This window comes from Dasypus novemcinctus, chromosome 4 (assembly GCF_030445035.2).
Source record: "Dasypus novemcinctus isolate mDasNov1 chromosome 4, mDasNov1.1.hap2, whole genome shotgun sequence".
Taxonomy (NCBI): domain Eukaryota; kingdom Metazoa; phylum Chordata; class Mammalia; order Cingulata; family Dasypodidae; genus Dasypus; species Dasypus novemcinctus.
In genome coordinates, this window is record NC_080676.1 from 29,524,934 (window position 1) to 29,548,212 (window position 23,279).

A 23,279-nucleotide genomic window follows, 5' to 3' on the forward strand; every position below is an offset into this window, starting at 1 on the left:
GTGAAATCCAAATAAGCTCTGTGAGTTGTACCAATACCAACCACAAGGTCTTGCACTATAAACATGCAAGATGCTCATATTGGAGAGGAGGAATGAAGGGTGCTTGGGACCACCCAGTACAAGTTTTGCAACTTCTTGTAAATCTGTAATAATTTCAAAATAAAAAAAGTTTTTAGAAATAGGCAAGACTAAACAATAGTATTTAAAGATTTATTTATTTATGCCCTCCCCCCCCCCCCCAATGTTTCTGTGTTCACTGTCTGCTCTCTTTGTCCATTCACTCTGTGTTCTTCTATGTCTACTTGTCTTCTCTTTAGGCAGCACCAGGAACTGATCCTGGGACCTTCCAGAGTGGGAGAGAGGTGCTCAATCTCTTGAGCCACCTCAGTTCCCTGGTCTGTTGTATCTCCTATTGCCTCTCCTCTGTGTCTCTTTTTGTTGCGTCACCTTGCTGCACAGTTCTCCAGCTCTCCTGTGCAGGGAGCACTACTGCATGGGCCACCTCTCCGCATGGGCCAGCTCTCTGCATGGGCCAGCTCTCTGCTTGGGCCAGCTCACTGCACGGGTCAGCTTGCCTTTACCAGGAGGCCCTGGAAATCAAACTCTGGACTTCCTATATGGTAGATGGGAGCCCAATTGCTTGAGCCACATCTGCTTCCCTAAACAATAGTATTTAAAGATGCAAAATTAGATGAGAAAACTATAAAGAAATGTAAGAAATTAATTTTAAAATAAGTTAGGATAATGGTAGCCCTGGAGGGCTGGTAAGAAGGAGTTGTACTTGGGATGGGGCAAGTGGAGAGTTTTCTGACATGTTTGTCAAAGTTCGATTTCTTGACTCAGGTTGTGATCATATTACTTTATAATAATGTGCGCTGTGTGTGTTATGCTTGTACATGTATGTGTCCATCCTCTGGATCTGCTTATATTGTGGAACAGAGGAAAAGGTGAACAGAATCCATTTAAGCACACACAGTAAATTGCTTTCAGCTAAAACCAGACAGCTGCTAAAGTCGAGAGGCTTAATGAGATGGTGCAATGCTCTTAGGTTTATGTCTTTGCATTAACAGGGAATCTCTCCAAATGATCTAAACTTAAGTAATGGGATGCATTCTGCATTTTTAAAATTAGACTATTTTGGTAGTAATGAACATAGAAAATGAAATGTTTCACCTGGGGAATTCATGTTTTTAAGATATTGGGAAATCCATAGGTTTGGCTGTGACAAATTATAATCTAATACATTTGCAATTATCATAAATTATTAAGCCACAAAAAACACGTAGCAAATTGGATTCCAAGGCCTATTAAGGCTTATAACCACTTATATTTATATTTTGAGATATTCTTGCCTAGAGTGAGCATCTTCATTATTTTGTATTTGGGGTGAAATATCAGGATTTTTTCATGTAAGGGAATCTCCCAGAATGAATTTGGCCTAACTCAATTTGCATCTGGATAAATGCTGGAAGCTATTATAATAGTCCCTAAATGTGACTATGAGTTTTATGACTGTTTCCCCACCTGGTACTTCATAGCTGCTGATGGCAGAAAATGGCCAGGTCTGGAGTGGGCTCTCAACCAATGCTAGATTCTCTTGAAGAGTCTGGCTAGGAATCTTGAGGATTCTGCCAGAATTTCACATAGCAAAAGAGGAAGATTTGCCCAAAGACTATGTGTAAATGTTTTGTCAAAGAAGGAATTAAATGTCAAAACAGCTTTTCCAATATGGGTGAGAACATGGATGTTACCCAGCAGACACGTGCAAAGTCTAAGAGCACGGTCACTGGAGAATGCAGAAAGCAATACTCATTTTGAAGACTTGACAGAGTGAAAAATTCGTATTGACTAAAGTGGGGCCAGAGATAGTCAGCAAAAGCTATTTAACATGAAGAGAGAAAGAGGAAAGAGTAGCCACTGGCTGGGGGGCAGAATTTCAGTGAGCTGTGCCCTAGGGGATTAGAACCACTGATGAATGTAGGCAGCCTGAAGAGTAGCGATTCCATCCCATGTTCTGTTCCAATAATTTCTTATCCCATCTCCTCTCTTTTTCTTCATCCTCCAACTTTAGAAAACCACCAGTTTTTCCCTAGATATTTCCACTTGGTTTTTAGATAACATCACTCTATCTCGAGCACACAGAGACATCTAGAAGATGTAATAATAGCAAAGAGCTGAACCGAGGCTTAATTTCCGCTTGGGACTTTGGTGTTCTTTCTGAACATTTTGCTATAGCTGCCCTGAAGTAAAAACATCAATTCTGATATACTTTGGTTGAGAATTAAGTACTTCCCCTTATCAATGTTGTTCACCCACTTGTTACGAAGCAGTCTGGGGCAATCACTAAGATCATGAAATGTGAGGGTGCGTTAATAGGAACTTTCACAAATGTTCAGAATAAAGTCATCTTGGTTGGGATTGCTTGTTGGTTTTGAACAGTGATGGTCCATTTATATAAACCTGGTATCATTTTCCCTTCCATATGGGCTTTGTTCACCAAGAACATTTATACTTGGTTTGGAATAGATGAACTTACAGGAGGAAGACTTTATCTTTTGCACAATCTTCCTTATATGTTACTAGACACAAGTTGGTAGTAAATTCTTGTTAATAGATTATAATATGCAAGGGGTAAATGGGCACTCTTAGGTGTAATGGTGTTGTGCTCATCACATGGCAAAGCAGGATGCATTAGTTTTTATTCTTTCTGTCTACCTGCCTTGTCTCTATCTTCATTTTTGTGCTTCGACATAGGAACTCTGAGCTGGGGTGTGTAGGGATTCACTTATCAACATCTGCTTTTCTGAGAGGTGTTTTTTTTGCTGGACTTGAATGCTTTATTTATATTTGGATTCAGCTTGAAGTATGATCTCTAAGATTTTTGTTTTCATTGTCCAGAATATTTAAGATGCAAAAATATTTACAATCTAATGGCTGAAATTCATTGAGTTTCCGTAGTTGTCCTGCTGTCAAGCTGTCTGACCTCTGAGTAAAGTGACCACTTTAAAATTATTACTAATAGCACTTTAATTTCTTATATGTTGGATTTCATGGGAGGGGTTAGACTCTTCCTAATGAGCTGGGTCTTCAGTCTACAATGATAAGTTTCACATGCCTGTGTTCTAAAACTAGCAAAAGTTCTTGAGAACTTGCATAATCTTAGGGAAAGGAGAGGAAAGATATTTTAGCTTGAGTATTTTTTCAAAATGACAGTGGGCTGGTTCATCCTGTCTGACAATCCGAATGCACAGGGGCTGTGTCCAGTGCGGGCAGGTTGGAATTTGCAGGTGCTTATTTAGATTAGGGTCACGAGCCTGCTTGGGTGATCTGGTTATAGGTGACCCTTCTGTAAGTACTGATCTCCAGGAGCGTCTCAGGGGCCGAAGTTGTCTCAGATCCAAGGTGACCAAGGGCAACGACTTACACAGCAGTAACTGGGTTTTTATTGGAATATGTTTCCATTTGGCACCAGTTCAAATGAGGTAGGTGCTGAACAATCTCCCATTTGGCAGTCAAAGACCAGTATGTCTTAACACTCATGAATATGGTGTGTCCGTTCAAACAGGCATAAACAATGACTTATCACAATACTTCTCAGAGTCAGGTCTTAGGTTTGGCATTTTCACTATGTAAGAAGCAGAAATAACAACGCCGCTGAGAAGTAGCATAGTGAGCCCTGAACAACCTCAGTCAGTGATTACCCCGTTAAAATCACAATCCCTCTGCAGCTCACAGGAAGTTCACAATGTGCTTAAAGTAGTAGAAAGAGGTAAATCTCTTCTTAAGTCTACCCATATGTGTCTCGCGTGCCCGTCACATACCTGAATGAGCCCTTTAAATGAGCTGGTGATGTCCCATTAGCCATTTTTTAACTCCCAAGGAAATTCACATTCGGCTGCAAGGTAACTTCCCTGTGAAATTTACAGGTCTACCAGCCATAGAAAACATCAATGCATAATAAATAAACAAAATGTATGCACTATGCACTTCCTGTAAAAAAAAAAAAAAGGCAAAGAGAAACGAAAGGACTTTAGGTTTTACTTTCCAAAGGGAGAAAACATGAATCATGCATTTTTATTTTTGATGCCTTCTTGCTTTTAAATATATGAAATGACTATTAATGCCCATATTCACAGCAGGGGTAGAAGGGAAATGGCAGTAAATTGTAGAGCACATTTACATTATAACAAGGCCCATGGAAGCATTGTAATTCACACGGTTATTTCAACAGAGGTTTGGACTCCCTCCAATTTAATTTTCTCAAGTTGGGCTGTGCAGCTGGGTCATTCCTGGTCTAATCTGGGAAATGTATCTCTTAAGGCTGTGGATCAGAGCACCAGCCTCCCAGCTGTCACCAAGGAGCATCATTTACAGCCACAAAGGTCCGAGGGCAAAGCATCAGAATCACTTTATGTGGAAACAGCAGCCTAGCTAGCTTCATAAATTTTGTTGCAAAGAGCAATAATCAATATTTCATGTTTAATGATTCAAAGCTAAAATTAGTATAGATTTTATGTCTTCTACTTCTCCAAATTATGCAAACATTAGTAACCCCATTTTTAGAGCCCTTATTACAATTCCATTTTTTTCAAAAAAGGGCACTGGAAGATATGGGGGGGAGGAACTCTGGTGATATTATATAATTGGATGATTGAACAGTCAAAAGCATCAAAAGTAATTTTGGTTTTTAAGTTCTGTTAAATATTTACCCTTAGGTTAATATGAAATTATTTCCAACACAAAAAATGATACAGTGAGTGGCACAGGTTTTGTCATCTACAACTACACAATGAAGTAAACTGCAAGTTGTTTTCACATTTTATGTTCCTTAAATGTTCTGGAATATGCTGAGGGTCAAATAACCAGAGTGTAATTCACAAAGTTAAAAGGTTAGTGTTTAGGCACAAGTGCACTTTAGAGCAAAAGCAATTTTGAGAGAATTTCTGCTTTTACACCTGTCAAAAGACCATGCCATGCTTGTTTAGACAGTAGAAATAGTAAGGACAGAAGAAACCAAAGACGATGTCTTATTAGTGTGCAGGTAAAGTGGCTGATGAAGCGGCAGCAGAGTTGGGCTCGCCTAACCTCTTAGCTATAGTCCACGTTTGTGATAGGAGAAAAACCTGCAGGACTGGGGGTGGGACGGGAACACACAAAAAGAGCAAAATCCAGTATTCTCCATCCTGTCTAATGGTTCATGCCCAAGTTACTTTGGAACACTTTCTAATGACATTGGGAAGCATGGGCTGAGGCAAGTAGTAAATCAATTATTCACTCTAACAGCATAGCCTGTGTTTCTTTACCACTCATAATACAGATTTCTCTTGGAAAAAATGAGAGTAAGGAATATGGAAAGCTATGTGTCTCGGTTGGACTTGATTAATTCAACTTGAACTTTGAAGAAGGCCATAGCCTGAATTTCCAAAAAAAATAAAAACCCACGGAAGTTAGAGTACAGTAGAAGTTGTCCCATTGCCTAGCCATTCAAACTGAGCCAGAGAGGTGTTGAGGCCCTTGGATGGGGACAATTCCTCCTATAGGGATCAGCCATCAAAGCAGATGTGTTCCTCTCTTAATTAAGAGGATTAATAATCAATATTAATAAACTGATTTGTCTGGATTTTGGGAAAGAAGTGGCAGGGATAGGGCGAACAAAAGCAAACTTAAAAACCTTGGGACATGTCAGTTTAGCTCCAGGCCGAAGATGGATAACCCACTTAAAAGGGTGATTGATAGAGTTTAAAGTGACTATTTATGTAGATGTGGGCAGGGTGTAGGGGAAGCCACAAGGGATGGTGAAGTATCCCGGGCTCACAACAGATGCAAAGGACAAGGGGAGGGAAGGAAAGGGGAAAGGAGGGGAGATTCTGAAGGGTCAAAGAAAGGAGTAGGAGCTGTAGCCTTCAAAAAAGAATCTCAGTGCCTGCCAACCTGTGCCCAAGGAAGAGAGGGGTGCAAAGAGAATTAATACTCCAACTTCTTTCTTCTCCTGTCTTCTTATCTTATGCCAGTGCCCCCCACTGCCCAGACCTTACCCAAAGCCACAGAATAAAGAGGCCTGGGTAAAAAGTCCAAAAGTATCAGTTTCCCAGGAAACAGAGACAAGTGGAGAAGAGTGAAGAGTTTATCTGGAGGGGCATAAATTGATCAGCACAGGACATAATAAAATATCCTGAGACTTTCTGGGCTTTTAAGCTATTAGAGTTTCTTTTCTTGCTATTTATTCAACAACTATTTATTGTGCCTCATTTTCGGAATAGACACATCAAGGTAAGTCACCAGCTCTTCCCTCAAGGAGCTGAGTGGAGGAGACAGATAAAGAGGTCATACCATAACAGGGGTTCCTGGTTTGCCAGGATGTTATGATAAATACTGCACTCTGGTTGGCTTAACAGTAGGAATTTATTGGCTTACCGTTTTGAAGTCTGGAAGTCCAAAATCAAGGCATCACACGGCCATGCTTTCTCCCCAAAGTCTGCTGCATTTTGGTGCCGACTCGTTGCATCCTTTGGGCTCCCAGGTTTGCATCGCTGCCTGCGGTCACATGGCAGTTTCTCTCTCCTTATGTTTGCTCTTCAGTTTCCATTGACTTCCAGCTTCTTCCTGTGGCCTTCTTTGACCCACTGCTTCCAGATTTCTTCTGCTTATAAATGGATTAAGACCCACCCTGATTTGATTGGGCCATACCTTAACTAAAGTAACATCTTCAAAATGTCCTGCTTATAAATGGGTTCAACCCACAGGAATGTGGAGTAAGATAAAGAACACGTCTTTGTTGGGATACATAAGTCAGCGTACCACAACGGTCACTGCAGGTTGCTGAGGAAACAGCAATTAGGAAAACCTGTATGGAGGAGGGGGGTGTTAGGGGCTTCCTGAAGGACAAATGGGAGTGGGAGGTACGAGAGTTGGATATACATGCCTTTCTTTGAATGTCCATTAAGAGACTGTGTGGGTTCTGGGATTGCATGAGGTTTCATATAGCCAGGCTTAGAGAGGGTGCATGTGAGTGGAGGTGGAGATGTATGAGGAGGAGGGGAGTGGCAAGTCAGGCCTGTCCCACCAGCCTTGTTTGAGGAGTTTGGATTCTATCCTGAAGACATGGAGGAGCTATTGATCATTTCTAGTAGGAAAATGGCATTGCCAGATATAAAATCAGAAACAACCTGGGCCAGTGGGAGAAACCAATGGCGGGAGAGATAAATATGTATGTTTTTAATGGTAAATTAAAACAAGACTTTCCCAAAGAGTGAAACTTGGAGTGAAGTCTGATGAGCAAGCTGACTTCCTTATCTATCTCCCAGAAAATGGTTTGAAACTTGCAGGCCCATTGAATTGAAGTGTTTTTGTATAGTTAGCTTAAATAACCAAATGATGAAATCAATCCTCCAAATTGTCAGCAGAGCAGCTGTTCAGAAAGCTCTTGTTAGTCATTAACCTTATGTTTAATATGATTTCCTAGAACGTGAATAGTCAGATTGAATAAAGTACTGCATCAAAGCCCTCCTCATTCAGCAAGCTCCCTGCAATGAGAGAACCAAGGAAAAGAGAGTGGCAGGCACACACACACACACACACACATACACACACAATTCCTTTCCTTCCTGTCTCCCAAATTCCCAAGGAAAAAGTGCCAGGACTGCCAACAGCTCAATCTCTTTCCTAAACACAATGCAGAGGGTGAAAAAGACATATGATTTTTAAGACTAGCTGAGAATTCTCATTCAAGCTATTTCCTTCCTATATAAAAGTAGTTTTAAGCCTGACCCTTTACAGGACCAGGACTTACTGCTTATGTCATTGGAGGTGGGGTGGGGTATGATGAAGTATTAGGTGGGAGGGATGGAAAGATGGGGGAAAATAGGGGATAGATACAGAGATTTATTCTTAGAAAAAAGAATCCTAGTAAATAGGGTTGAAGAGAAAGTCCTACCCTGAGAAAAAGCCATATATAAGCTTGAAAAGGATGCTTTATTATCTATCTATCTATCTATCTATCTATCTATCTATCTATCTATCTATCTATCTATCTCTCTATCTATCTATCTATCATCTACCTATCATCTATCTCTATCTTCCTACACATTTATTGTGTATACTATGCCTATATGGTATATTCTTCCACTAACGTGAAAATCACACTTGTAATAAGAGATTTAAAAATAAAGATGCTCACACATGCAGTGAAAGAGGCAGGAATAATTGTAACAGCCTGGAAAGAATAGTTATGGCAATTGAATATTCAATTTAGCTTAAGTTTCTTGGCAGCTAAGGCAAAATAAACGACTTCTGCAAGATTTATGAGTTGTGATAGCTGATGAATGAAGTGTACTACTACATCAAAGGGGGCAAATATCCCTCTGGAACTAAATTCTAAAATGAATTTATTTTTCATTCTTTATATAAGAGAGATCCAGTGGTAAAATAGACATTGTCTTACACAGCAATTTTGTAGAAGATGCAAAATTGCTCTTCATGTGATATTTGTTACACCATTTTATAGAAAAGCAGAAGCCTTTAATAAAAGGAACTAAAAACCATGACCTGCTTTATCCATTAGTATTCTAAATAAGATATATTTAAGACACTGCCAAAGTAAAACAAACAGTCTGACTTTCTGTAGTTCTACAGCTCCTCTAGTTAGTGTTATGCCTTCAGTAGGCCTATGTTATTGCTTTATTTATCACTTCTGAGTTAGGATTTTTTTCAATTGTAAAAAAAAACAAAAATAAATGTCAACTGAAAATGCTATAAGCAAATTAGGAAATATATTGGCTCACAAAGCTGAAAAGTCCACCAATGTGCTAGTTTTGAGATCCAGTTTGGTCTAGAAATTTGGAGTATCATCAGAATTCTGGCTTCTTGGCTCTGTTTTCCTTTTGCCTCCATCCTCTTTGATCTGTTATCTTTTCCTCTAGTTCATAGTGGCAAATGCTTCTCTACTAGTTCCAGATTTCTTCATACTTCAAAATCCTCACACTCTAAAATCCAAAGGAAGAAGGAAAATTCTTCTCTAAATACTAAAGTTTAAACAATGCCCATTGGTTGTACAGTTACTATGTGCTGGGCAATATTCTAGGTGCTGAGAGTATAGTGGTGACCATGATCAAATCTACTTTCATGGAACTTATAATCTAGTGGAGGGAAATAAATAGTAATGCAATGCAAATATAATATATTAGTAAGTGATAAAGCAGCTAAATGAAAACTAAAGCAAGGTAAGTAGATAATGAATGATGGGTGACATTTTGGATAGCCTGGTCAAAAAAGCCCTCTCTGAGAAGGGAGTATTTGAGCAGAGACCTGGGTGAAGTGAGGGGGTAACCATATAAGGATCAGGGAAAGAACATTCAGGATAGAGGGAAAAATAAAGATAAATTATCTGAGGCAAGAACAAGCATGACTATTTCTGAAATACCAGAAGACACCATAAATGTTGAGGAATGAATTGGGAGTTGGCAGGGAATAGTAGGAGATAAGGGCAGAGAGAAGGATGAGGATTCAGATTACATAGAGCTCTGCAGGCCATGGTGAGCAGTTTGATTTTATTCCAAGTGTAATGGAGAACTATGACCTGGAAACCATGCCTCACCTGTGGATTGTAGTTATCTAATTACAATGGCTTAGTAAATTAGCAGGTTGGTTTTCTTACATGACAAAATGACCAGAGGTTGGCAAGTCAGAGCTGATGTAGCAACTCCATGGTTCTATCAGTTTCCTGCTGCCTTTCTGTTTTGCTATGCTTAATTTGCAGTTTTCCTCTTGGGTGCAAGATGATTTATAGACCTCTGATACTCTTGACTACAATCCAGGCAGGAAGATGAGGGAAGAACAAAGGTAAAAGCCATGTGCCTGTTGAATCTGTACCTTTGTACCAGATAAACAAGTTTTTTACAGAATCCCCATTCAGTAGATTTATGCATATATAACCATATGGAGAAAAATGATTCATCACCCCTACCTCACACCATACACAAAAATTAATTCAGGATGGATCATAACTTAAGTGTAAGAAATAAATCTAAAACACTTTTAGGAGAAAATATAAGAGGCTCTCTTTGAAATACTGTGGTAAATAAAGATTTCTTATACAGGACACAGAAACCACTCAAAACAAAAAATTAACACAGTAAAATTTATCCCATCAAAATGAAAAAATTTCTGCTCATCAAAAAACTTTGACTACTGGCAGAAAATATTAGCAACCCATATATCTGACAAAGGACTTATACCCCAAAATATATAAAGAACTACTACAACTCAATAAATAAAAGACCTATAATGTGCTAATAATAATAATAATAATAATAATGAGCAAAATATTTGAAAAGACAATTCACAAAGGAAGATAAGCACCTGGATAGTCAACATATGAAAAGGTGCTCAACATCATTAATCATCACAGATATACAAATTAAAACAACAAAGAGATACCACACATGTGCTAGAATGACTAAAATTAGAAAGACTGATAATACCAAATTTTGGCAAGAACGTAGAAAAGATAACCTCTCAAATATTGTTGTCTGGAATATAAAATGGTTCAAGTATTTTAGAAAAGTGAGAGTTTCTTAAAAAGTTAAAAATACATCTACCCTATGACCCAGCAATTTCATTCGTAGACGTTTACAAGGAGAAATGAAAATATACATCCACAAACTACTTGCATACAAGTGTTCATAGCAGCTTTAATCATAATAGTCAAAATCTGGAAACAACTCAGAAGTCCATTGACACCAGAATGGTTTAATAAATTGTGGTATATTTACATAATGCAATACTACTTTGCATAAGAAATGAACTACCAATTGCAGCAATGACATGGATGAATGTCTAATATCATGTGAGTGAATTGAGTCAGGCACGAAAGAATTGCTACCTTTTATGAAATACCAGAGCAGGCTAAATTAATCTACAGTGATAGAAATTAGAGTAGGGTTGCTTTGAAGAGAAGGAAATTGATTGTAAAGGGGCATAAAGAAACTTTCTGGAGTGAAAGAAATGTTCTATATTTTGTTTTGGGTTGTGGTTATACCAATGTATGCATTTGTCAAAACTCATCATACTCTACACTTAAGATAGGTGCATTTCACTCTTTGTAAAATATATTTCATTAAAAAAACAGGTATTAAAAGGAAAAAGATCACTCTCACAGTGACTAAAGTGGGCTAATGTGAGAACAGGGAAAAAGAGACTCTCACAAGTAGCTTGGACTAGACTGTAAGATGTGGCCAAGTTCTGGATACATTTTGAGGCGGAACCAAAAAGATTGACTGACGATTGGCTATGCACTCTTGGAGGAAGAAAGAGCAGAAGCTGACTTCTGGGTTTTAGGGCTGGCTGCCTATCTGCATGCAGAGAAATGGCATCTGCTAAAATGGGGATGGAGTGGTGAAGAAGCAGGACTGGGGAGAGGGAATATGTAGGGAAATAAAAACTTTGGTTTTGAACTTGAGATGCCTCTCAGACATGTGTGTGGAGCTGTAGAGTAGGCAGGTGGATGCACAAGACTGGAGTTTAGAGGAGAGTGCAGCCTGGAAATATAAATGTAAGCCATGGGACTAGATGAGATCTCCTGAAGCATGAGCATAGATAGAGAAGAGAAGAGAGCAGAGGTCTGGCGCACACCCCATTTATTAATAGCTATGGGGAAGATGAGAATAAAGCCAGCAGAGACTGAGGAACTGTAAGTGAAAAGGCAGAAAGCTAAGAGGACGTGGTTCTGGAGGCCAAGTGAAGAGTGTGTTCTGAAAAAGAAGAGGAGGTTGTCTCTAACACTATTGAGGATTTGAGGAGGTGGAAGTTATTATTGAATATTTGCACAGGGATACAAATGACCCAGGTGAGAGGGAGAGATAGATGGGGCAGGACAGAGAGGTAATTGCAGGGCCCGTGCCTCTGAAAAAGCAAGGAGGGATGAGCTGTAGTCTATAAGTGGAGATTGACAGGAGCAGGGATTGTGCACCCATTGTGATGGGAGGGAAGGTCGAGTCTGCAGACCCAGAAGTAAATATGTTGATAAATTCATGTAGAGTAGTTCTCTGCAAGATCATCAGCTGAGAGTGAGGAGGATGGAGGAAGTGTTGGAGGTTTGAAGGGAAAGAAATGTGAAACAGCTGTCTCAGAGCAGGAGACTGAATGGAGTATGGAAATGTAGCAGGATTTCCAGGCATGACTAAAAGCTAACAATGAACTTGATATGTGTGGTCATACATTTAAAAGGAAACCAGTCAGCATGGGGGTGGGTTTTTCTCTTGTGTACTTGCACAGAGTACTAGCAAGTGAGATTTAGAATTTTTCCAGGCACAAATAATAGCAGAAGAGAGGGGCCAGGGACATGAGGGTAGAGAGAGGTACGCAAAGAGGTGGCTAGAATGAAGGATCACAGAATCTCAGGCAAGCAGGAGAGAATCAGGAAGAGGAGGGAGGCCACGGCTAATCAAATAGTGGTCAGGTCATGGATTGGCAGCCCTAATGGGACCAGAGGCTTGTTGGAGGGGCAGGATAGCTAGGAGGTGGTGATCAGAGATGTGGCTTGGGAATTTCAGTTTTAGAGGTGGTTTAACTGATTAGTGACAAGATCTAGAGTATGACAATGGGCATGGATGGCCCAGGTAGAGGCTGGAACACACGTGCTCAGAAGGAAGGAATTCAAAAGAATGAGGTCAGAGATTGGTTGGGTCATCCACATGAAGGCTGAAACTATCCAGAGTCCTCACCCATGAGTCCCAGAGAGCCAGGGGCATGTACACATGCTTTAGGGAATGAGGGGAAGGGACCCAGAAAGGAGACACATTTTACCGCAGAGGCCTTGGAGGGGAGGGGGGCATAACAGGCTGCTGGCTTGTATTTGGTGGAGCTGAGGTGTTGTGGGGAGCGGGGAGGATCTGGAAGCAGCAGTGAGGAGCAAGGAGGGTTCCCATCTTTCCTCCAGACCCTTTAATATGTAGCACGTGGGGATGAAGTGGCCGTGGCTTAGGAGGACTGCAGGGAGGAGGTGTGCTCAGGGACCCAGCCAAGCTGATCCGCAGCAACCAAGAGACGAGAGAGAAAGGTTGCTGATGGCAAATCTAGTATGTCCATTAGAGCCCCTCACCCAGCAAGCAGCAAACATGTGGTGCAGGTGATGGAGTGAAATTGGGGAGAGTGTGGGTGGATCCATATAAACATATCCCCATTCTGGAGAAATCGCAGGAAGCATTATCTAAGGAAATAATTCTTTAAATGAGGAAAGAAATCACACAATTTGAGTGGCATTCTTATTTGATCAAGGATCAAATTGAATTGCTGCTTGTTTTAACACGTATCTATCACAAAGTCCAGAACCCTTAATGGTGTGTTATCTCATCTTTGCTAATTATTTTCCTCAAATATTATTGCCCATAAATATATGGGGTCAATTTGTAAAGTACTTCTTTTCTTTTTCACAGGAAGAACTGAAAAGATTACAGAATCCTTTGGAACAAGCTAATGATGGAAAATATTTGCTTGAAAAGTAAGTAAAAATTGCTAAAGAAAGTTAGATTGTTTACAAGAAAGAAAAGCTTGCATGAAAAAAATAACATCCTGGCAAGGCAAAAATGAATAACTAAATTTGACCATTTCTCATAATATCATGATCAGGACACAGAATTGTGGCTAATTTGAGATTTAGTCAGTTTCATAGCTATTTGAATATGTGATACACAAACGGCACTCATTAGCAGAGTTATGTGACCTCTGGAAGATGTTTCTGGCATTGTGTCTGAGGGTTTGGAGCTTAACACTGCCGTGTCTTCAGCTTTTAATCAGTGACATGAATAAAAGGCAGGCATAAAATTTGCAAAGAGCACAAGGTTAACACTAAGATTAATAATAGAATGAACATTCAAAATGCTACAGAATGGATCAAAACTGAGCTGGAAAAAAAAGCAAAAAAGAGATGAAATTGAACAGAGATAAAAATAAAGTCTTGCATTTAGGTTTTTAAAAACTTGTACATTTAGAGCATGTGAGATATATCCTGATTTCAATATGAGGATAAAAGCCTTAAAAATTTTATTTTACATTACCATGAGCCTATGATGTTATATGGCTTCTCAAACTATTAGCATAACATTAAATTGATTAGTAGACATGCATTATCAAGATAAGGGAAGAAAAAAATAGTGATAATTTCTTGAACATTTATAATGTGTTCTGTATTGCTGAGTGCTTTACAGACTTATTTTTAAATCAAATTCTGATTATAGCTTTTTGATATGGGCATGTACTAATTCCATTTTAGAGCTGAGGAAAGAGGCTGAGAGAGGTCTCAGGAACTTGGCCAAGTATATTCAGCTAGTAAGTGGTGCAGATGGGAATCAAAGCCCAAGTATGGATGCCTCCAAAGCCTCTGCTCTCCACCACTCCCTAAATCTCCACGGACCCTGGACCCGTCAAACCCATGTGGTGCCATGCTTGGCTCTGGGTACCATATATTTTTTTGTAATAATTGTTTTATTGAGCTATAGTCACATAAATCTGGGTTTTTTAAAGATTTTTTAAAATTTTTTATTTCTCCCCTCTCCTCCACCCCCCCCCCCCATTGTCTGCTCTCTCTGTCCGTTCGCTGTGTGTTCTTCTGTGTCCCCTTGCATTCTTGTCAATGGCACTGGGAATCTGTGTCTCTTTGTTGCATCATCTTGCTGTGTCAGCTCTCTGTGTGTACAGTGCTACTCCTAGGTAGGCTGCGCTTTTCTCACATGGGGCAGCTCTCCTTGTGGGGCGCACTCCTTGCACATGGGGCTCTCCTACGTGGGGGACACCCCTGTGTGGCACGGCACTCCTTGCATGCATCAGCACTGCACATGGGCCAGCTCAACACACAGGTCAGGAGGCCCTGGGTTTGAAACCTGGACCTCCCATATGGTAAGCAGACACTCTATCAGTTGAGCCAAATCCGCTTCCCAGTACCACATTTTAAAAGGCACATTGACATCCCTAAGCACTAGGGTAGGCCAGTTAGGAGGGTGAGTGTTCAAGAACCATGTGAAACGATGGCCAAGAGCTGAGGATGTGGTGTAGCTTAGAACTTAAGAGCTATCCTTAAACCAGTGGTTCTTAACCAGGGGTCCCTGAGCTTGAACTGAAGTTCAAAAAAACGTTATTTTTGTTGGGACATGTTGGTGCACGTGTGATATATTTATTAAATAATACACGGTATAGTGTGGATTTAGTAAGGGGTCCGTAGTTTTCACCTGACTGGCAGAGGGGTTCATGGAACAAAAAAAGTTAAGAACCCTTGCCTTAAACCTTTGAAGGAATTTTCCTATAAAAGATAGGCTAAATCACCCTTCTTGCTCCAGAAAGCAGAAGGACCAATAAGTAGGATTATGGAGAAACAGAAATGTGACTGAATAAAGTGATAAATCTCGTAAAACCTCAGCCTGGCCAACCCTAAAAGGACTTCTTTTTGAAGTAGTGAGGCCATTGGCACCGGAATAGCACAAGAGCGTAAATGACCATCCGTCTGGGATGCTGCCAGAAACATTCCTGAAAGTGGAAAACCCTGGGTTTGATTTCTCTTTCTGCTTTTTCCTAGCTTTGTGAGTCTGGAAAATTTATTTAACCACCCTGAGCCCCTCTTTCCTCACCTTTAGAAATGAAGATACCTGCCTAGTTGGCAGGCTGACGGAGGGCATTAAAGGAAGCCACCCGTGAGAGCACCGGGCCTTCCGTGCAGCTCCCTGGCCTGGGGCCTGGGGGCTGTGTGGACTAGGCAGCCTCTCAGACTCATTCCATCCCCACGATTCCACGGAGGCCCCTTACACATTTCAGCGGGAAGAAATGTCTCAGCCCTTTTGACCAAATGAAGTTTCCACCATAGCTAGGGGTTTAATTTATCTTTGCTGTGCCTGTTCTCATTCATATGGATAAATGAGAATAAAATCATTCCATTTCCCTTCCCCCTCTCACCACCACCATGACTACCTATAGGTAAATAAAAATAACATAAGGGTTTGGCAATGAAACTAGAAAGATTTTTCTTCTATAGAGGTTAGCATTGTAATGACATTCGGTCTGGATCAGTGGTTCTTCATCCTCGCTGCACTTAGAATCACCTGGGGAATTGTTAAAAATAAATAAGCCCTAGCTGAAGCCCACCCCCTGACAAATTGAATCTGACTCTCTGGGGTTAAGGCCTGGAATCAGTGTTTCTTAAAAGCTTCCTTCACAGGACTCTCGCGTGGAGCTGGGGCTGAGAACCAGTGGTCTGAATGCTTTTTAGATTCCTTTTGGTTATTCAGCAATCTCCTCATGCAGCTTAATTCTCCGAGGATACGTTTTCTCTGTGATGTTCAGCCCATTCATTTATTAAATTTTGTTATGCCAGTTTTTTAGTATTGATTTTCATGCAGGAAATAAACTCCAAAATTGTTTTCTTGCTAATTGACCACAGCTCTGTATTACACCTCTCGCTAACACCAACGTGCGTCTTTCCCAGCTTGCTGCGCTCAGGAAGATTCGTAAAGATGGTATAGATGCAGGCTTCGGCCCCTGCTCTCCCCTTGTCCCTCATTTTCCATAGACCTGGGAAAGCTAAAAGCTTTTGGCAATGGCCAGTCTGTTTCATGTGCTTACTTTTTCCAATCATGATTGAAAAATTCCAGGGATGGGAATCAAAGTGTCCCTCCGAAGCACGCGTGCCTGTGGGGTAAGCTTCCCTTTCAAGCTTGTCTGGACAAGAGGAAGCAGCAGTGGCCGTCGGCCCTAGCAAGGATACCCATTAGCCTGGAATTCTTGAGGATTTTTCTGGTCTGCTTTGGAGCAGGGTCTTGACCTTGAAAGCTGTCAAATTTGATTGAAAAAATGGTTGTACTTTGAGTGTGCAGATTAGGCATTTCATTATAGCTGGTAGCTGACTTAGGTGCTAATGTAAATCATCTCAGCTTCTTGAAATGACCGTAAGTTAAGTGATAGTGGTGTCACAGCCGTTGATCGGTTATTCCCCCTTGGAACATTTCATTTATTCTGAATGCTTGACAGGGTTTTGTGATAGACAGTCAGTGTGAAGGGAGGGGAAATAGCTCCGTCCTGAGGACATAGGCAGGGCCAGTTACACGCATTTTATGTACATATGCACCCATTCAACACTCAGTGAAGCTTGGCATGTGTCCATAAGCAGAGAAGAGCAATTGGGTAAGGCCATTAATTAGGTGACTGCTTATGACCCTATTGTTTTGGATGATCATTTATTAACTTAAATAAGACCTTAGGTTGGCATTCTTTGTAAATATCGACTCCAGCTGGGCCTCTGGTAGGAAATCTGTGATTGCAAGTCACACATTCTACTGACATATAATCACTTTATTACCCAAGGCAATTATTAATGGAATAAACTGAAAACATCAGATTTAAACCAACAGGTATTTGCAATTTATAGTTTTCCAAGGATGTATAAATTACAACCCCAAGTTAGTAAATTCATTAATACTAATTTTTTTCTCTCTTTATAAAGACTCCAGCTTTGTCTTTGGCTGGTGTACATTGACAGGAAACACTCCTCCACCCCTCCCCCATACACACACTTACATATGTCTCTATTACCCAATTTGCTAATATATGATTAAGGAGGTTAGTTAATGCAATCTTTAAATATCCTTGTTACAGTGCCATTATCTCTATATGAGCACAGAATTATAAAAATGAGAATTTCCCTGCCCACCCATTCTAGGTAGGTCCTTTCTGTTTCCTTCTGACTGGCATCCATAACACTTATTTATTTAATGTACATATTAAATAATGTACATATTTATTTAATGTACATACTTATTTAATGTTGATCTTGTTTGTAGGAGCATGAGCACAGGGACTGTGTTTCACTATTGTAACCCCTGTACCTTATATCATTCCTATAACTACAAGATATTCAATATATCTGTAGAACAAGTGACTAACGATGAATGAATAATGGACCCTGCAATAGCAATGGCACAGAGCAAAGAGAGCTTTCCTCGCCCTTCAGCAAGTAAGCTGGACAACCACAAAGCTATCTTGGGCCAATGGCACCACCTAGTGACTATATAAGAATTTATCTGCTCTACCGTCTCTCCCCCACCATCGGGCTATTGCTTTCTAAAAGAGGAGAGAAATGATACACCCGGCACATTTTCCTTCTATTTTGCTTTTCTTTACAATCATCAAAATCCTAGTCCTCATTACTTGGCCTCAAAAATTAGTCTCTTAACTAGTTTTCCTTCACTCTTTATGCTCATTCCCACCACAGATCATCCTTGGATACCCCATTCATCATATTTCCCTGCTCCAAAATGTTTTCCATTTCCCTGTTGCACTGTTTTTCACCCTGCAGATCACAATCCATTGATAGTTAAATTAATTTGGTTGGTCACCACCAGCCTTTTAAAAATCTTGAAATAAAATTTAAAAGTATCCAAGTATATCCCATGTAGTTGGAGAAATGTTTCTTGAACCTTTTGTTTCAGTTTTATATACCCACAAACATGCACACACATTACCACATGCATATGAACTGTTTTGGGATTAAAATATGTTACCTCCTCTCATATATGATAACAAATTGTAAACTTCAGTCAGTAGGATTAAGTTTTATAAACCTGATATTCTAAATTCTCCAACCAATACCTTGTGGTAGAGAAAGCAGTAAGACTAGAATTTTAACATGGTTTCTTCTGCACAGTGAATTGAACAAATAACTTAGTATCACCCAGTTTCAGGTTTCTCAGCTGTACAATGGGAAAAATAACAATTGATAGAAGGTACTATGAGAATTAAATGAGATAATACCTGTAAAATGTCTATGAGAATGTTTTGTACATGTTATGGGACCAATAATTTTTCTGTCTTCTCCAACATCTTTCCTATTATTCTATTTTTATATTATACTTGAACCAAATTCTTCTCCTTATTGCCTAAACATAGCCTTTGAAATTTTTACCTCTGCTTTTTTCTTACTGTCCTCTTTATATTTTATTGCCTTTCATATCTCAGCTTAATACCTGCCTATTCTTCAAAACTCAACTGAAGTGTCATCTTCTCCATGAAACCTTCCTTGACCATTGAAGCAACCAGTGACATCCCTAAGCTCGTTAGGGACAATGGCCTCATGTCCAAAACCTTCTGCCTTTTTCCCGGGTATAGACTCTTGTTTTGCTCATAGTGCAGCTCTGAAAAAACTTAAGAATGAAAGAAGACTCAATGGCAGTGGTGTCATTAGGTTGAATGATATACTCTCTACAACTTACGAGTTGGCCAGTACTTGGGATTTATAACACTCTCTGTATGCATATTTTCTCCCCCAAATGCTCTAATATTCTGTGTTCCTCCTCTCTTAATAGATACATACCTTAGATATGACTGTTGAGTTGGGTGTGAGAAATCAAAAGGGCAGCAAAGGTAAAAGGCAAAGCAACCTTTCCTTTCTGTGGTACGCTCACGTACCCATCACTCATCAGTAGGAGCATTTAAGATTATGTTAATCACAGTGAGCAAAACTGAGTATGTATCTGCCCTTTCAAATAAAAATCAACGAACAGATATTATTAATTTTAAAATAGAGTTGTATTGAGTCATTATTTCTGCTTCTAGTCACCAGCTGGCCATGGATGTGGAGAATAATATTGAAAAATACCACCTCAATCTACAGCCCTTGGAATCAAAGGTCAAAATGTAAGTTATTTCAAATGTTTACATTAAATCATCAGTTCTACAATACTTGTCTCATGAACTCTGAACTTTGGAAATTTGGGGTACAAGACAAATTGCACTATAACACATAAAGTTAATTTAACACAAATGATTTATTTCATATTATGTTTTTACATTATTTCCTCCCTTTTCTAAGCTACAACTAAGCTGCTTTGGGCTGACAGCACCATCTACTGGAAAACAGAGAATTATTTGATTGCCATGTCGTCATCACTTCTGGCTTTTCCCCTTTTTGCAGACTGTTTCTTCAACTCCCATTAGCATTTTCCACTGTCTTTCATTTAAGCAGCTTGATCAATTCCATCTCAGAATACCTGGATTATATCTACTTCTTACCATCTCTTTATTACACCTGCAATGACAGAACAAAACACCAACCTTTAAGAACTATTTTTAAGCAGGGAAGGGGTCTATCAGAAACACCAGAAACACTGTGAACATGATTTCAAACTCTACATGCCAACTCTCTGTGCTCCCTCCCATTCTGATTTTCTTTCCTTGCAGGGGTGCATATAAAAATTGCCAGAAAATGTGCATAAAATATCACACACACATATACACACACACTCAGCTTAAGAGTCTGAAAAGCACATACCTAAGAACTTAAACATATGTTTGAACTTGGACAGAATCACTGATCATTTGCAAACAAACAACAAAAAAGGAAAGGAAAAGAAGTGACCCTGAAGGAGGGAGACTTGATATGCAGAGTTTTGAAGCTCGATAAGCCATTGCTGGATTTAGGAACTGAAACAAAAATGACACAGATCTATAATGTCTTGTCGAATTAAAGCAAATATTAATGCTCAGCCCTTAAATCTAAGATAATCTTGGTTATCAGTAAAAGCTTCCCTCTGAACAAGCACGAAGGGCTACCCCTCCAGGGCAAGTTCAAGCACGGCTCTGAATGGCTCGGAACCAGTGTGGTCTCCCACTTGGAAGCTGTGTGTCACACTTACTGAATTAATCAGGGATCTGGCTAGCAAATCATTTTATATAAGCAGTGTGCCAGCTTTACTACACAAAACTTTGGTCTGCAAGCACAAGTTGCTTTATCCTTAGGATTTTCCCCATGTCCTAGTAAATGAAAAAGCACTGGAAAGAAAAGTTGATGTATGAAAAATGTGAATGTATAATTTGAATGCTAGAATTAGATCAGGAAACCTCCCCGATCTTTTTTCATTTTTCATTATTTCCAATATGTAGAGGCAGAGTGGCAGGTGCCAGGAAGGAGGCGCAGGCAAATATACCCTCTGTGCCCTTGATTCTGGCCAGCTCAGAGAGTTGGGGATTTTATATTATGTATACTGCTTTGATGGAGGAGTCACAGCTCAGTGAGGTAAAAAAAAAGAATGGCTTTCTCTTTTCTAATAACTCTGAACCCCATTTGCACCCACTGGAGGGGGATGGGGATAAGGAAGAGAAAACAATCTTGCCCAATAATGGAATTTGCATTCTATCAGAGAATTTAGTCCAGTTCAGTGACTTTTGTCTAATCTGGTTATTAACTTGTACGATGTTCTGCCTCCACACACAGAACTTTCCCACAGTTGTATATCCTGTTCCCCTCCCCTCTCTCTCCTTTTTCTACTCTCCCTCACTCTCCTCTTTCCTCTTCTTTTCCTCTATTGGTGTAACTGCTGTCCCCGTCACATTCCATGTGCTGAACAGCAAGGTTGCTCCTGGTTTCCCATTGATGATGAACAGTTTTGCTGAAAGCAGACGTCCCTTCTAAAGTAGCTCTACAGGTTGGGACCCTGGGGGAGGGGGCCATTGGGTCTCCCCTGAGCCCCCCATCAACATGGTAAGCTGCACTTTCAGCAGGCTTGTGCCCTTGCTCTGCTGTGGCCATCTCTTGGGACCTATCCAGCAGAGAGCTTCCCCGGCCAACCTTGGCATTCTCAGCAGGGAGGGTCTCGGTGTACCCCCATCCTTACTTCCCTCCAAGAGGGGTTCTTTAGACCTGTGGAGGCGTAGGTATGAAAGATGGGTTCTTGTCTCAGGCTCCAGGGTTGCCTTCAAACCAAGCTAGCCTCCTCTTAGGGTCTGACTTCTGTGGGTGGGAACGCACTGAACATCTACCTTCCTCTGGGGTTTGAAAGAGGGAGGGTTACCATGCCATAAAACCTGCTCTCCTGAAAAGTCTCCCTTCCCTCTCTGATAAGGAGAGAGCAGCAGGCTACAGTGCAGGTTTTTCTAGTTAGTCCAGCCCCCACACGTCCTGAAGTGGGATGGTGGTTACTTTGGCAGGTTAATCTCTGAGTTTAAAAGATGAGACAAGAGGAGCATGTCTGTTCTCAGCTCTGGGCTGCCTCCACTCTCCAGCTGCCATAGTGGGACCCCCAGGATGGGGATGGGGTGGGGCAGGAAAGGGTCTCAGTTGGTTCCTCAGTCTCAGGACAGCATGAAAAGACTTTGGTAAAATAGTGCAAGCCTGTGTGTGGTGGTGCAAGGAAGTAGAGGCTATGGGTAGAGTGTGGTTCCACGGAAGAATGTGTGTGGGGTGTGTGGTGGAAATGAAAGGAAATATCAGGAAGAGCAGACTACCGTAATCACGAATGCTACTGTTCAGAGGTAATTTTGAATTTTAGACTTGGAAGATCAAGGACTGTGTCAAAAGGGCATAAGCAATCACGATTGCACGGCTATTAATGAAAAGTCATTCTGGGGAGGTGAAAGGCAGGTTTCCTGAAGATCAAGCAAAGTCAGAAAATTTAGTGAAAGCAAAAGCAAGAGTAAAAGCACTAAAATGAAGACTGTCAGCCCAACGCCAAGAATAAAGACGAATGTATTCTTAACAGCCGAGACTGGAAGAAAGGTCTGGCAGATGACGGCAAGCATCAAAGGAGTATAGATTTTAGCACAGAAACCTGACTGCAAAGGAAGGAAACTGACTCTCCATATCGCATCCAACTCCTGCCCTTCCCTTCAGGGTCACACCTCTCCTGTGGTAGTAAGATCTAAGATGGGTCCTCTGAATACAGACCATCATCCAAAAGTCTGTTTGTTAAGTGTGTGTAATCTCTATTTTTATGTTTTAACAACATATTTGTTTTGTGATGGAATAACAGATGATACTATCAAATATAAACCATCATTTTTTGTCTTTGTTTTTTTAATGTTACGTTAAAAAAATATGAGGTCCCCATATACCCCCCACCCCCCTCACCTCACTCCTCCCCCCATAACAACAATCTCCTCCATCATCTTGAGACATTCATTGCATTTGGTGAATACGTCTCTGAGCACCGCTGCACCTCACGGTCAATGGTCCACATCACAGCCCACACTCTCCCACGTTCCATCTAGTGGGCCATGGGAGGACATACAATGTTTGGTAACTGTCTCTGCAGCACCACCCAGGACAACTCCAACTCCCAAAAATGCCCCCACATCACATTTCTTCCTCCCACTCCCTACCCCCAGCAGCCACCATGGCCACTTTCTCCACACCAGTGCCACATTTTCTTCGATTACTAATTACAATAGTTCATGAATAGAACATCAGTAAGTCCACTCTAATCCATACTCTATTCCTCCATCCTGTGGACCTTAGAATGATTGTGTCCATT

The 23,279-nt window shown here is 40.5% G+C and overlaps 1 protein-coding gene across 3 annotated transcripts in view; it reads left to right on the forward strand.

The window, feature by feature from the left end:
- SCHIP1 (schwannomin interacting protein 1) overlaps positions 1-23,279 on the forward strand; it is an 840,777-nt gene that overhangs the window by 183,454 nt on the left and 634,044 nt on the right. Inside the window, exons 2-3 of one of the 3 annotated variants that reach the window (XM_071214587.1) lie at positions 13,435-13,495; positions 19,588-19,668. In XM_071214587.1, the coding sequence (XP_071070688.1) occupies positions 19,601-19,668 (68 nt within the window). In that variant the 5' untranslated portion in view covers positions 13,435-13,495; positions 19,588-19,600. Of the gene's footprint in view, positions 1-13,430; positions 13,496-19,587; positions 19,669-23,279 lie in introns of all 3 variants that reach the window. The other 2 variants (XM_058295204.2, XM_058295206.1) reach the window with 2 other exon arrangements.